At 35.2% G+C, this 13,181-nt stretch overlaps 1 protein-coding gene across 8 annotated transcripts in view; it reads right to left on the minus strand.

Annotated features, from left to right (window-relative positions):
* Positions 1 to 156: 156 nt before the first annotated feature.
* The window catches only part of SLC30A6 (solute carrier family 30 member 6), a 34,499-nt gene continuing 21,474 nt past the window's right edge, over positions 157 to 13,181 (minus strand). For 5 of the 8 annotated variants that reach the window (XM_039532026.1, XM_039532029.1, XM_039532030.1 and 2 more), the window contains 8 exons: positions 11,829 to 11,864; positions 9,567 to 9,661; positions 6,763 to 6,811; positions 4,897 to 5,016; positions 4,527 to 4,629; positions 4,069 to 4,116; positions 3,355 to 3,423; positions 897 to 1,394 (listed from right to left, as the gene is read on the minus strand). In XM_039532026.1, coding sequence (XP_039387960.1) covers positions 897 to 1,394; positions 3,355 to 3,423; positions 4,069 to 4,116; positions 4,527 to 4,629; positions 4,897 to 5,016; positions 6,763 to 6,811; positions 9,567 to 9,661; positions 11,829 to 11,864 — 1,018 coding nt within the window. Of the gene's footprint in view, positions 1,395 to 3,354; positions 3,424 to 4,068; positions 4,117 to 4,526; positions 4,630 to 4,896; positions 5,017 to 6,762; positions 6,812 to 9,566; positions 9,662 to 11,828; positions 11,865 to 12,944; positions 13,013 to 13,181 lie in introns of all 8 variants that reach the window. The other 3 variants (XM_039532032.1, XM_039532025.1, XM_039532027.1) reach the window with 3 other exon arrangements.

Below are 13,181 nucleotides of genomic sequence, written 5' to 3' on the forward strand. Positions count from 1 at the left end.
AAAGTCACAATGGAATGAAAGGGCACTTTCAACAATCTGAAGGATGCACTAGTGGCTTATCAAGAGTGAGCCATACACTGTGCATGCCAAAGCTATTTATCTGGTTCATACTGTTACGGGAGTGGTCACAGGTAAGAAAGAGATGCTTCTAGAATATGGAGTTTCTAATATTTTATTTCCCAGTATATTGTCATGTAATTTTGCAATTAAATAAAAAAATACAAATATGAGTATGAAATAGTTACAAGAAAACAGTTGATGAACACTTTGTACCTCAATAAAATCAACAAGAAATACAATTATATAATAAATGATTCCTTAATGTCAATAAGAAATTTAAAAGTCTTAGTTTGTCCTTATACTGGACAGTAAAATGTGTATTGAGAAAAAAGATTTTTCCAACTAAGGAAAATCTAACTGTGACGTTGCCAAAGATTGATCAAACAGTGGTCATAATTTTTAAGAAAAAAAATGAGAACTGGGGCAGAATAGAGGAATCACTGCTGTTGCACAATCATTCAGTAAAACAATTCAGAAACAATTTGCAGTTGAAAAGAATGGAGGATGCTTCACCTTCACAATTTTGCTTTCTCATGAAACTATGTTCATGTTATACTTAAGCACATTATTGGAGGAAAAGAAAAGTGAATAGAAAATCTGCATGTGAATAAATTCAGTAGCTGTAAAAACTATTTGCAAGTTCACAAGTCCGTCAAGAATTTGTTGCATCATATATACCAACATAAAAAAGTGGAAATGCAATTTAACTGTTTAATGAATATAAACAATACAATTGATCCCAGTAATTCAGAATGGTCTAATGGTTTACAAAAACTGGGCAATTAAAAAAAAAATCAATATCCTTATGTACAATAAATAACGCATAACAGAGTTTATTATGGCTGGGGTTGACTTCGAGTGCTAGTTCCATATCTGCTTGGGACATTTGTAAAACCAGTCCTGAATCCTTGAGTTGCTCCCATCCCCGGAATTCCAAGTCCTTGATTGAATACACTGCTGTAAGGTACAGATCCATGATTAAGGCCCAATCCATAGGGTCTTGTCTGAGTGTTTAAAAGTATGACTGGGTTCATATTTTTGCCCGGTGTGTTAAAAGAAAATTCTGGAGGTGGGCTGCTAGGTTTAGCTGGAGTGGATGTAACAGGGTTCAAATTATCAGTAGCCTTTAAAGGTGGCATTGGAATAATATGATGATCTGAAAGATTCAACATATTGTTTGCAATAGGCCCAGATGTTAAGGTAGGTCTGATCCAATCATCTTTGAAAATCTGGACAGTCAAAGTAGAGACTAGAGTATACAGTCGATTAGTCACATGAGCAAGTACCATTTGTTCATTAGCATCTCTTCGAATTCGTACATGTACTGATCCAGCCTAGAAAGTGAATCAAAACAAAAACCAACCAGGCTGTTATAAGACTTTTAGGTAGAGATCCTGATTTGCATTAAACATTTTAGCTACAAAGAGAGCTAAACAGTATCTTATTCAGCACAAACGTGGAGACTACTGTGGCACATCAGAGCCACACTTAAGTAATTCCATGATGAGGACAAAATTTCCATGAGGCCAAAACACTGGGAATGGTGATATGAAGCTCAGCCTATCTGGGAAATTTAGATTATTTAAACATTATGCACTTGGTGTTAAATATTGTTTATAGTCAACAGTGAAGTGAGGGCAGAAGCTGTAACATGACAGGAGCAGATGGAGAGAAGAAGAACGAGCATTAAAACAAACTCCAAGTTGAGGAAAGTATGTCATTGTGCTGCTGCTGAATGCAAGAGACAACACCTGTTCCAGGTGAGCTTGAAGGAAAGGTAAGAACAGAAGCATTGCCACTATCAGTACACAGACTCAGAGTTCTGTGTCTGAAGTGATTACACTACTGGATATAATCTGTGTGTGGTGTGCGCCTGCCTGATCCTTACTAAGTTCTGTCCCTCATTTGTTTTTTGCGTCCATATCTAACAAAGAATTTGACCTACAGCAAATGCAGTTAATGGCTGGTTTTCTTTCTGGTAGCACTAACTAGCAAGAGTGTAGGCAGATCTTGGGCATCACTCCAATTTCCAGTGCAGATTGGAAGGTGCCAAGTACAAAACAGACAAGCTGAGGTGCAAAGGTTTTGTAAAAATTTGTGGAGAATCCACTGAGTCCAATGTATTCCCACTGCATGACTTCAGTAATTCAGTAACATCTGGTATTTCAGATAACAGAATACGTGACTCCAGAGCCTCCCATTCCTTATCAGAAAATTTGGGTAAGTTAACTTTGGCGAAGAAGCTCCTATGTTTTCAGGGGATGACATGCTAAGAAGAATAAAAAGGAGAGAAAAGTTTTAAAGGCCTCTTAATTCCTGGCTGTCATTGAGTACCTGATCCCCCGCTTTAGTTTCAGTAATAATTTCCTTTGTGTGTCCATTTTATATCACAGAAGAAAAAACAGCTGTTAGAAATTTTTAATAAGATTCTAAATGGAAAATATGGAGTTTATTAGGTGCTCCTCTGTAGTACAGGAATTCTAGTTCTGTTTTAGGTTGCTAGAGCACATATGGGTAAGTTGAAGAGACCATATTTTCCTTTTCACTTCTCGTAGCTCAGCTTTTTCTTCCTCAGACACAATTCCTATTAACTTCCTGTAAGATAAAGCCATAGGAGAATCCCATACCAACTGATTTGGCACTAATCATTGATGACATTTGGAAGAATTTTTAAGGATCCAAAATGGTAGCTTTACTCCAAAGTTGTTGTATAAGTCAATGATTACTACACCAAGAAGATTCAACTCTTACTTCCTCTGACAAGTCTGAAAACTGGTTATCAACGCATGGTTCAAAGCAAAAATTTCATGGAGGGAGCACTTTAAAAAGAATTTAAAAAATCCTACAAGGACCAAGTTATAATCTAGTCTATAGTAAGAAGAGCGCATAGCTGAGAAACATATGAATTTGCTGCTAGTGGTATTTTTCTCTTTCTAGATATAAAGTAGTTTTAAATTTATAATACCACTCTGAATTGTGATGTGCACTTCTTTAGCAAAAGATTATTATGGTGGATCTGTGACATGATACCTCTGTATATAACCAAAAATTGCACCTTGTTCAGGGTGGGAGAGGGGATTCCAAGCCTCACTAAGTTTTCAGAAAAGTGCTGCAATTAGTGTAAAAAAAATCCACTATTTAACAAGAAAGGGGAAAACTATAATTTATGGCATCTGAATTTCTAAATTCCATTTAAAATAATGAGAGCTCTCATTTATTTAGTAATTATTTAGCTAAGAGATTAAAGATAATGTTCCCTTTTTAAAGAACAAGACAATATGGCACAAAACATACCAAAGTACCAAAGCCCAATGTCCAGAAATGCTCATTTCGAACCTCCAAAACACCATCCAAAGTGGAAACCTAATTTAAAACACAAATATGTGGTAAATCATCATTAAATGTTTCCAGTCTTTTAGAAATGTAGATTGGTTTAGATAGCTGAGCTGTAGATGATATTGTCAATATTTCATTTTGCATTGTGGACTCTCCCTTCAACTAAATTTTCATAAGGGACTTTATTGAAGAAGATGCCACTAAACTCCTAGATATATTTATATCCAATGTATTCCCAGTATCTGAAAATGTGTAATTTCTTCATATAGCAAGACCTGTTTTTTCCGACCCCCAAGATCTTTCACAAATGCTTACAACTCCTCTATTTGTTAAAATATAAAAGGAACTCCCTCTTTTATACCTTCTTAAAACAAATTGCTGCAAACCCTTTCAGTGATAATTTATCAAAGATTGAATATATTTTAAAAATCTGTACCAATTTAAGAACATGAACATTTCTATAAGACATATCAACCGTACTAATTTAGATTGTAAGCTTTGTATTTCTTTTAAACACACACACAGTGCAAGTGTAGAATTTTCATTTGCAGTCAGATTTATCTTCTGTGTGATGCATAGTGAGAACCTACAGGTCCGTCAAGTGTGCATGTTCAGCCTTTGTATTGAACTTCTTTGCGTGCACCTCATGTAACATGTTATACGCTACCTTACCTCTCTAATAAGTTTATCTAGTTGACCAATCACATGCGGTGGGGTTGTCTGAAAATAATCAAAAGAACGTTACAATAAAGACAAACATATGCTAATTTGGTCCTAATCTTAAAGCTATATTAACTTTATTATGATGTACTGTCCACAGCCTTTATAATTTATAGTAGTATAGTCCTTTAAATGTATTACTTGAGCGGGTAGTTTACTAAACTCACAATGCTGATAGTATATGTAACAACAAAGCAACAACTCAATCAAAACTATAGGTTGCATCTGTGATTGCTATAATTCCATGATACACAGTTGTCTCACGTTAGAAATTTCTTCAGAGTTGAATCATGTATCATTTCTTTCTTGTGAACATTTTTCATTTACATGTTTAATGGTAGATAGCATTAAACATGTACATTTTTAAAAAGGTAAAATTAAAATTAAAACATTTTCTGACACTGTCTCACCTGAAGTAGTACTTTTCCACTGTAGACACTCATAGGGTACATGGTACCAAAAGTCATCAAAGCAATAGCTATTGCAGAGGCTGTATCTACAGCAAAATAATTGCTGAAACAAAAAGGGTAATATTAAATGCCTTTTCTTTTAAATGGCCACCATTGTATAGATATATAGAGAGAACATGCAAAAATTCACTAAGCATATGTATCTGAAACACACAACCTTTTAAAAAACAAATGTGTTTCAATGATTATGGTTCATGTCACATGTGAAATTTCAGCTTCTTATCACATGATCAGTGCTTGCAAGCCTAAAAGGAGATTTCCCATGAATTATACCCTAAAATACTTATTTTATTTAAATAATTATACGTACTTAATTTCAATTAACATATACGTAATGCAAAGAGCAAAAGCACCAGCAAGATCAATCAAGACAAAAGGATTCATTCGTGGAAGGAAGATACTGCTCAACCCTGGAATGATTCCACATAGACTGCAACAAAACAGAAAAAAGCAATTGTCAGCTAGTTGTTGTTGTAAGTGCTGGAAAACTACACCTGCTACTCCAACATACAATAGACCACTTCGAGGATCATGCAGGCAGGATGTTGCTACTGACTGGGTTAAAAGCCTTTTTATTGCTGCTGGAAGTTAAATTATCCTCTTTGTGAACTACAAAGATTAATTATTTTCAGGCCTAGAACCATTTGTGTCTCCTCCCCTTACTCATAATTTAAAATCAAGTGCTTTGTGCATGGAACATCCCTATCTTTTGCATCTTAATTATATTTAAACTCTTTCCCAGTTTTAAATAAAGATTTCTAATCTTACAAGGAAAAACACAAGACAAAATTACAGTAAAATACACCAGAGTAATCAGTCTTTTAGAAAACTTTTCCACAAATTTAAACTGCGATCAAGTGTTATGCCCTTCTTGTTAACAGATCTGACTGTGTCTCCTAGACCCTTGTTCTGGAAGCCCCTTTAAATATCTGAAAAATCACATTTTCCAGTCTTTTTTAAAAACAGCTTTCTATGCTGTTCCCCATAATACTGGGTTGCCATACAATAAATCAACCTCATTGTCTTCTCTATCTAAATCTTGTAGACATTAACTCCCCCCAATTCTCTACACAGTAGTCTTAGGGTTGCTCTTCCAAAGCCCTTGTACAGTGGTACCATTATTTTTCTTTACATTTGTAACTTTTGATTTATGCAACTTAGAAACTACTGACTCTTTGCCATGTGCACACATTGAGCTGTGACCTTCACAGTCCTGCTTCTTGCTACACAGAGTCCCTTTCATCTTGTCTCATCTGCTTGGGGCGGCGAAATGTCTAGAGCTGCCCCTGATTAAGGGCTTGGTCCAATAAGGTACTATGCACTCAGGTTCAGGATGTGCTTAAGCATACTGCAGGATCTGTTTAGCTCATTGAAGGATCAAGCTCTTTATGATTACAGTAACTTGTGCTTTTTTCGCTCCTTCTACTACACCTTATATCATATTGCCCACCCCACTCCTGATATGCTTTAGGGAACAAGTAGGTTTTGCAGCATGTCCAAAGTGTTATGCAATATGGTTTAACATACTTACAGTAAAAAGTTCTATCTAAAAATAAAGTATTTGTACTGCTGACAGTATACAATACACACAGGGATGTGTAAGGCTCAAAATATAAATATTTTAAATATCTGGCAAAGGCTATTTGCAAATTATCTGTATTATTTGGCATTCAGTGTCCAAATATACTAAAAGGGTTAACAGCCAAAAACATGACAATGTTTCAGTTCCTGGAAGAGAGATCTTGTTGTGGCTCTGCAGCCAATGGGGAAAAAAAAAAATCTGTGATGCTTGGGACACAAAGAAAATAAAAGGAAAAAACCTGAGAGAGAACCAATGTGCACCTGTCTCTATGCCTGGTCTTTTTGGCGACCTCTATCTTCCTGCTGGAGTAGGTGAGACGTTTATAAATGAAGTATCCCTAATGGCTGCTAGGAAATGCAGTTTAGACTGGCCTTGCTGGAGACAGAATTATCTTCACTCATTTGAGGAATGTTACTCAGATTTGCTGAGCAAGAGAAAGAGCAGAAACTTTTCAATACCAAGCTCATGTCTCAGTCCCTGGTCCGAGTGCCCTATACTATGTGATGCAGTTAAAAATAACTTGGTATGACATAAGAATGACTAATATTGACTTAAGTATTAGCTATTATGAAAAAAAATATCATGAAGCCTTACCTTCTGCTAAGATCTGCAACATGCTCCTGAAGCCAACTCGTACTAGCAGCTTCACAAAAACATAAAGGTACCAATTATAATCAGGACAACAATTCATCTTAAGGTGTGTTTTTAAACAATAATGTAAGGAAGTAGTAAAATATGAGTGAATAATCCATCTTAACATTAGATCACAATGATCAGAGTTTCAAATATCACTTCTGAAAGGAGAACATTTTCTTGCCTGTGGTTGGTTAGAAACCTTTTGTCATGCAACATCTGAATTGGATTAATTTCAAGTGCAGATTTCACTGTTTATTTTTATAGAAAATATTGCCTTTGTTAACTTCTAACTGCATACAAACTTGAGCTCTCTATGGGAGCACACTACTTGTAAACCCTCCCCTTCAACACACACACACACACACACACACACACACACACACACACACACACACACACACACACACACACCCTATTGACATCAATGGGACTATTCAGGCAAGTAGCTGCTCACCAACATGCGAAAAGGGAGAAAAGTCTGGCCCTGTGACTATGTTGAAAGGAATTTTTTGTAAATACAGGCAGGTACAGCATTATTCACCCTAGAACACAGCACGTGAATTAGATGTGGGAAAAAAACCCACCACCTTTTAGTCATTTAATCCAGCTCTCCTAAACACATTGCAAAATAAAATAAAATCAATACACCTTTCTAATTGAGGCTCAGACAGTAACATTTGTTGTATGCATACAGGCACATATGAATTAGTATAGTGGATCAGATCAGTGCCTATATACTGCCTCCAACAGTGGCCAACATGCAATATATACTGAAGGCCTCACACAGGGTATCTAATCAATTCAGCAGTACTCAAATTTGGTGGCCAAAATTCCTCTCTGATCCCTACTCAGATGACAGGGTTATACCCTAAAACAGTAGCCCCCAAACTTTTTACCTCAATCCTCCCTTACCCTAGGGTTGCAACCTCCAGGACTGACCTGGAGTCTCCAAGAATTAAAGATTGATCTTTAATTAAAAATTATATCATGCTATTAAATCTCCATGAATACAACCAACCAAAATTGGCAACCCTAGTGTGTGTGTGTGTGGGGGGGGGGCAGTGCACAGTTACACAAGAGAAATTTAGATAGTTTTTCAGTACCTTGCTTTGATCCCAGTTAATCATCTTCCACCTTGATACCCAACACCATTTGACTAAGTCTCTCAAGTTTTTCCACAACCCTCATTAGTTTTCTCTAGCCTAAATAATTGTTATCGGCACATTTCACCATCTCCTTGTTTACAGCTTCCTCTACATCCTCACAGAGACCCTAGGAATACTCCATCTGTCTTTGTTATAACTAAGAACCATTTACTATGACTCCTTCCTATCACATACATTTTTAAATTTTTGTTTAAATTCATCACAGGTTTCTGGTTTTTATCACACAGTTAATTATTTTCCTTTCTAGCTCCTTGTGAGGGATCTAGTCAAAAGCAAATCATGACGGTAATGTAGACCTTGGCTAATTCTCACTTTGAAGCTAGTCTACAAAACTCAATTAATTTTCCTGAAAAACGTAGACCTCATCCCTTCTCTAAGAAGACAGCTGTAATGAGTCTTAGATTAAGAATTTACTTTCAAAATATACTACAACACAAAATTATAAATAGTAATAAGCACTGATACAACTCTCTACATTTATGAAGGGGAGTACTACAATTAATTAATCCTCACAAAGCCCTTATAAAGTAAATATTACCCCCATTTTACTGATGTGAAAAATGTGACAGAATGGTTGAGCTTCAACCTGGAAGTCAGGGTTAGAATTTAGGAGTTCCTGACTCCCTCCTCAATTCACTCTGCTTTTCCACATTAGTGGGTTACATATAAAATACTATAAGTAATTAAAACTACACTAACCAAAACAAATATATTTTCTGATGCAACAGCCTTTTAAAAGAGTTATGCATTCACTCAATTTGCAAATTTCCATAATGCTCAACTAGTGAGAATGATTGTGATTTTACAATACAAAGAATAAAAACTCCAAGGAGTAAGCTGTATAAAGAAGGTGTTTTTTATTAACAAAACTTTAAATATTTGTACAAGTCTGTCTGTATCATTGTAAGATTGCCCACACTAAAATTTTACTGGTTGAATAAAGGAGCTAAAAACAGTAGAAGAAACGAATCTGTATCTTAACATAAGAATGGCCACACTCGGACAGATCAATGTTTCATCTAGCCCAGTATCCTGTCTTCTGACAGTTGCCAATGCCAGATGCTTCAGAGGGAAAAAACAGAATAGGACAATTATCTAGTGTCCAGTCCCAGATTCTGGCAATCAGAGGTTTAGGGACACCTAGACCATGGGATTGCATCCCTAACCATCTTGGCTAATAGCCTTTGATGGACCTATCTTCCATGAATTTATCTAATTCTTTTTTGAACCCAGTTATACTTTTAGCCTTCACAACATCCCCTGTGGAACTTGTTGTTCCACCGGTTGACAGAGTTGTGTGAAGAAGTGCTTCTTACGTTTGTTTTAAATACTTCAAAGTAGTAGCTACATCTGAAATTACACTCAATTTACCATATTGATGGTGGTGTACTACTCTCTGTCTCCCCTATGGATTTAGTACATGACAAATGAGGAGACTGCCTCTAATTCAAAACCTTTTAATTAGATGTACTGAACTATTTAGAAATGACATACGTGGCAATTGTGTTTCTTATCTAACAAAAAATATATTTGGAAGAAAACAGTTAATATTCATTGCCTTTCCTTGAATCTTGTCACAGTTCATTCAACACATACCTTCAGACACATAAGCAAAAGGCTTATTCCGAATGGAAAGCATTGTAAACAAGTTGAAAAAAAGAGCCACGAAAGTACCAACCAACAATCGTCCCCTAAAGAGAGGAAAAATAGATTAATCTTCATTTTTCACAGTATCCACCTGTGATGTTACAAAATTAAACTGCTATTAATGAAACACTTCTGAACATTCTCCATTATGATAAATTCCAGTTGACTATTTAATAACCAACAGCAATAATTTTAAAATACACAATACAGATGAATGTTATTTGTGGTAAGATCAGTCTTAATTCAATTTTCAATTAACTTTACAACCTCAAAAGAGAAATTTTAATAAATAAAAATATACAAATAATTAGGGCTGTCAAGTGATCTAAAAAACTAATCAGGCAATTAAAAAAATTAATTGCGATTAATGGCACTTTTAAACAATAGAATACCATTTATTTAAATATTTTTTGATGTTTTCTACATTTTCAAATATATTGATTTCAATTACAACACAAAATACAAAGTGTACAGTGCTCACTTTATGTTTGATTACAAATATTTGCACTGTAAAAAACAAAAGAAACAGTATTTTCAAGTCAACTAATAATACAAGTACTGTAGTGCAATCTCTTTATCATGACAGTTGAAATTACAAAAATAACTGCATTAAAAAATAATCTAATGTAAAACTTTAGAGCCTACACTTAGCCCTATTTCTTGTTCAGCCAATTGCTCAGACAAACAAGTTTGTTTACATTTGCAAGAGATAATGCCGCTTGCTTCTTGCTCACAATGTCACCTGAAAGTGAGAACAGGTGTTCGCATGGCACTGTTGCAGCCGGTGTTGCAAGATATTTACATGCCAGATGCGCTAAAGATTCATATGTCCTTTCATGCTTCATCCATCATTCCAGAGGACATGTATCCATGCTGATGACAGGTTCTGTTCAATAACAATCCAAAGTAGTGCGAACTGACATGTTCATTTTCATCATCTGAGTCAGATGCCACCAGCAGAAGGCTGATTTTCTTTTTTGGTGGTTAGGGTTCTGTAGTTTCTGCATTGGAGTGTTGCTCTTTTAAGACATCTGAAAGCATATTCCACACCTCATCCCTCTCAGATTTTGGAAGGCAGTTTGGATTCTTAAACCTTGGGTCGAGTGCTGTACCTATCTTTAGAAATCTCACATTGGTACCTTCTTTGCGTTTTGTCAAATCTGCAGCGAAAGTGTTCTTAAAATGAACAACACATGCTGAGTCATCATGCGAGACTACTATAACATGAAATATATGGCAGAATGCGGGTAAAACAGAGCCGGAGACATACAATTCTTGCCCAAGGACTTCAGCCATAAATTTAATTAATGCATTTTTTTTAAACGAATGTCATCAGCATGGAAGCATGTCCTCTGGAATGGTGGCCGAAGCATAAAGGGGCATACGAATGTTTAGCATATCTGGCATGTGCATACCTTGCAATGTCAGCTACAAAAGTCCCATGTGAACGCCTGTTCTCACTTTCTGGTGACATTGTAAATAAGAAGTGTGCAGCATTATCTCCCATAAATGTACACAAACATGTCTGTCTTAGCGATTGGCTGAACAAAAAGTAGGACTGAGCGGACTGGTAGGCTCTAAAGTTTTGCATTGTTTTGTTTTTGAGTGCAGTTATGTAACAAAAAAAATCTACATTTGTAAATAGCACTTTCATGATAAAAAAGACTGTATTACAGTACTTGTATGAGGTGAACTGAAAAATACACTTTTGTTTATAATTTTTACAGTGCAATTATTTGTAATAAAAAATAATATAAAGTGAGAAGTTTATACTGTGTTGTGTTGTAATTTAAAATCAATATATTTGAAAACGTAGAAAAACATCCAAAAATATTTAATAAATGTCAATTGGTATTCTATTGTTTAACAGTGCGATTAAAACTGTGATTAATCACGATTAATCTTTGAGTTAATCGACAGCCCTAAAAATAATTAATAGAAGCACTAAGCTACAGGGAACAAGTATGTAACTGCTCTTCAACTATCTGACTATTTATGGGCTCATGTAGACTAACCTGTAATTGCACACCATAGATTGAAAAGTTATTACCACATGGCTTGCATGCAGTTTGGGACACAGAAATATCAATGTACTGAAAACAGTTCAATACCAGATAAGCCAAGTCGCTCTTACTTTGTACTAGACAAAGAATTAGAAACAGAAGTAAACTGACAAAAATTATAATTTCATATATAAAAATCCAATCTTACGTGTGTATCTCAGGTTGTTCCAGAAACCGTTCTGTACTACAAGAAATAAATTGTCAATTTTAGTTGTGTTTATTAAATTATATTTTAAAAACTAACTACATAAAGGAAAGATTTTCAGTTGCGGGCACCTAAACTCACAAATAAACGTAATGAGTGGGATACAGGATGCCAATTTAAATGCTTCAACAACGGTGCAAAAATGGCAAACGCTATATTGAGATGTATGGATAAATATGTCATTTTAATGACAACACATGAAGTAATTATTCCAATATGCTTGGCACCAAACTGAAACAGGGTATAATTTACCATTAGAGAAAGGACAAACAAGGATAGAGTAACCCTCTAAATAAAAAGGATGTTATAATGAGGACATAGATCAGTTATTCTCCTCAGTCAATGAGCAGTAACAAAGAATTAATCTTCAACTGTAGCAGAGAAAATCTGGGATAAGTATTAGAAAACAGTAATATACAAGTAAGGCAAGAGAGCATACTATCTCGAATGAGGTGCAATTGCCATCACAGGAGAAACTCAAGGCTATGCTGGGCATCCGGCTATTAAGAGTAGTCTAAAAATCTAATCCTGCCAAAAAGACCATTAAAGGGTCCCTCTTCCACATCAAATGAATGAAAAGGTGACACTATTTTAAAACATGTTTGAGTAGAAAGAAACTAAACCTGAACTGGAAATACCATACCCATATAAAGAGGGGATGATTTTGTAAGGTGCTTTGCTGCCATTCTGAAGACGCTCTCAACATGTAAACTTAGAAAGGCAAGCAAATTCAATGTTACATCTGGAGACCTTACATGGCTCTGACACTGCCTCTTTATCAAAGATCAATCCATGGCATGGTGCCAATGATTCACAAGATCAATGGCACTGTTAGGTCGTTAATACAGCAGTAGGCATTTAAAAGGAAAAAAAAAAAACAGTTGGTGTGCATGCACTAGAGGCAATTTACAGATGTAAAAAAAACATAATTTATGGCTTCTAAAAAAAACAGTTTTAAAGCTAAGCACCTGAAACTAATAAACTATTATTTCTCTCTGATGTGCTTAATTTATTAATCAAAAATAAACTGCAAAGAATAGACTAAAATAAATTTTGTACCTGGAACTAACTGTTTGTAGGCCAAGTATCAATATGGAGCAAATTTGGATGGATTGATAAAATAGGAGCTTAAAATAAAAAAAATAGACAAACCCATAAATTAAACTACAACTTCTATTATAAAAGTGCTTTAGATCATAAATATGGTGCTACTTAACAGATAAACACTTGAAAATATTGACATTAAATAATTGCACAAAATTATGTATTTTCAGCATTGCTTCATTAATCTCAGTG

This window comes from Mauremys reevesii, linkage group 3 (genome assembly GCF_016161935.1).
Source record: "Mauremys reevesii isolate NIE-2019 linkage group 3, ASM1616193v1, whole genome shotgun sequence".
Lineage (NCBI taxonomy): Eukaryota > Metazoa > Chordata > Testudines > Geoemydidae > Mauremys > Mauremys reevesii.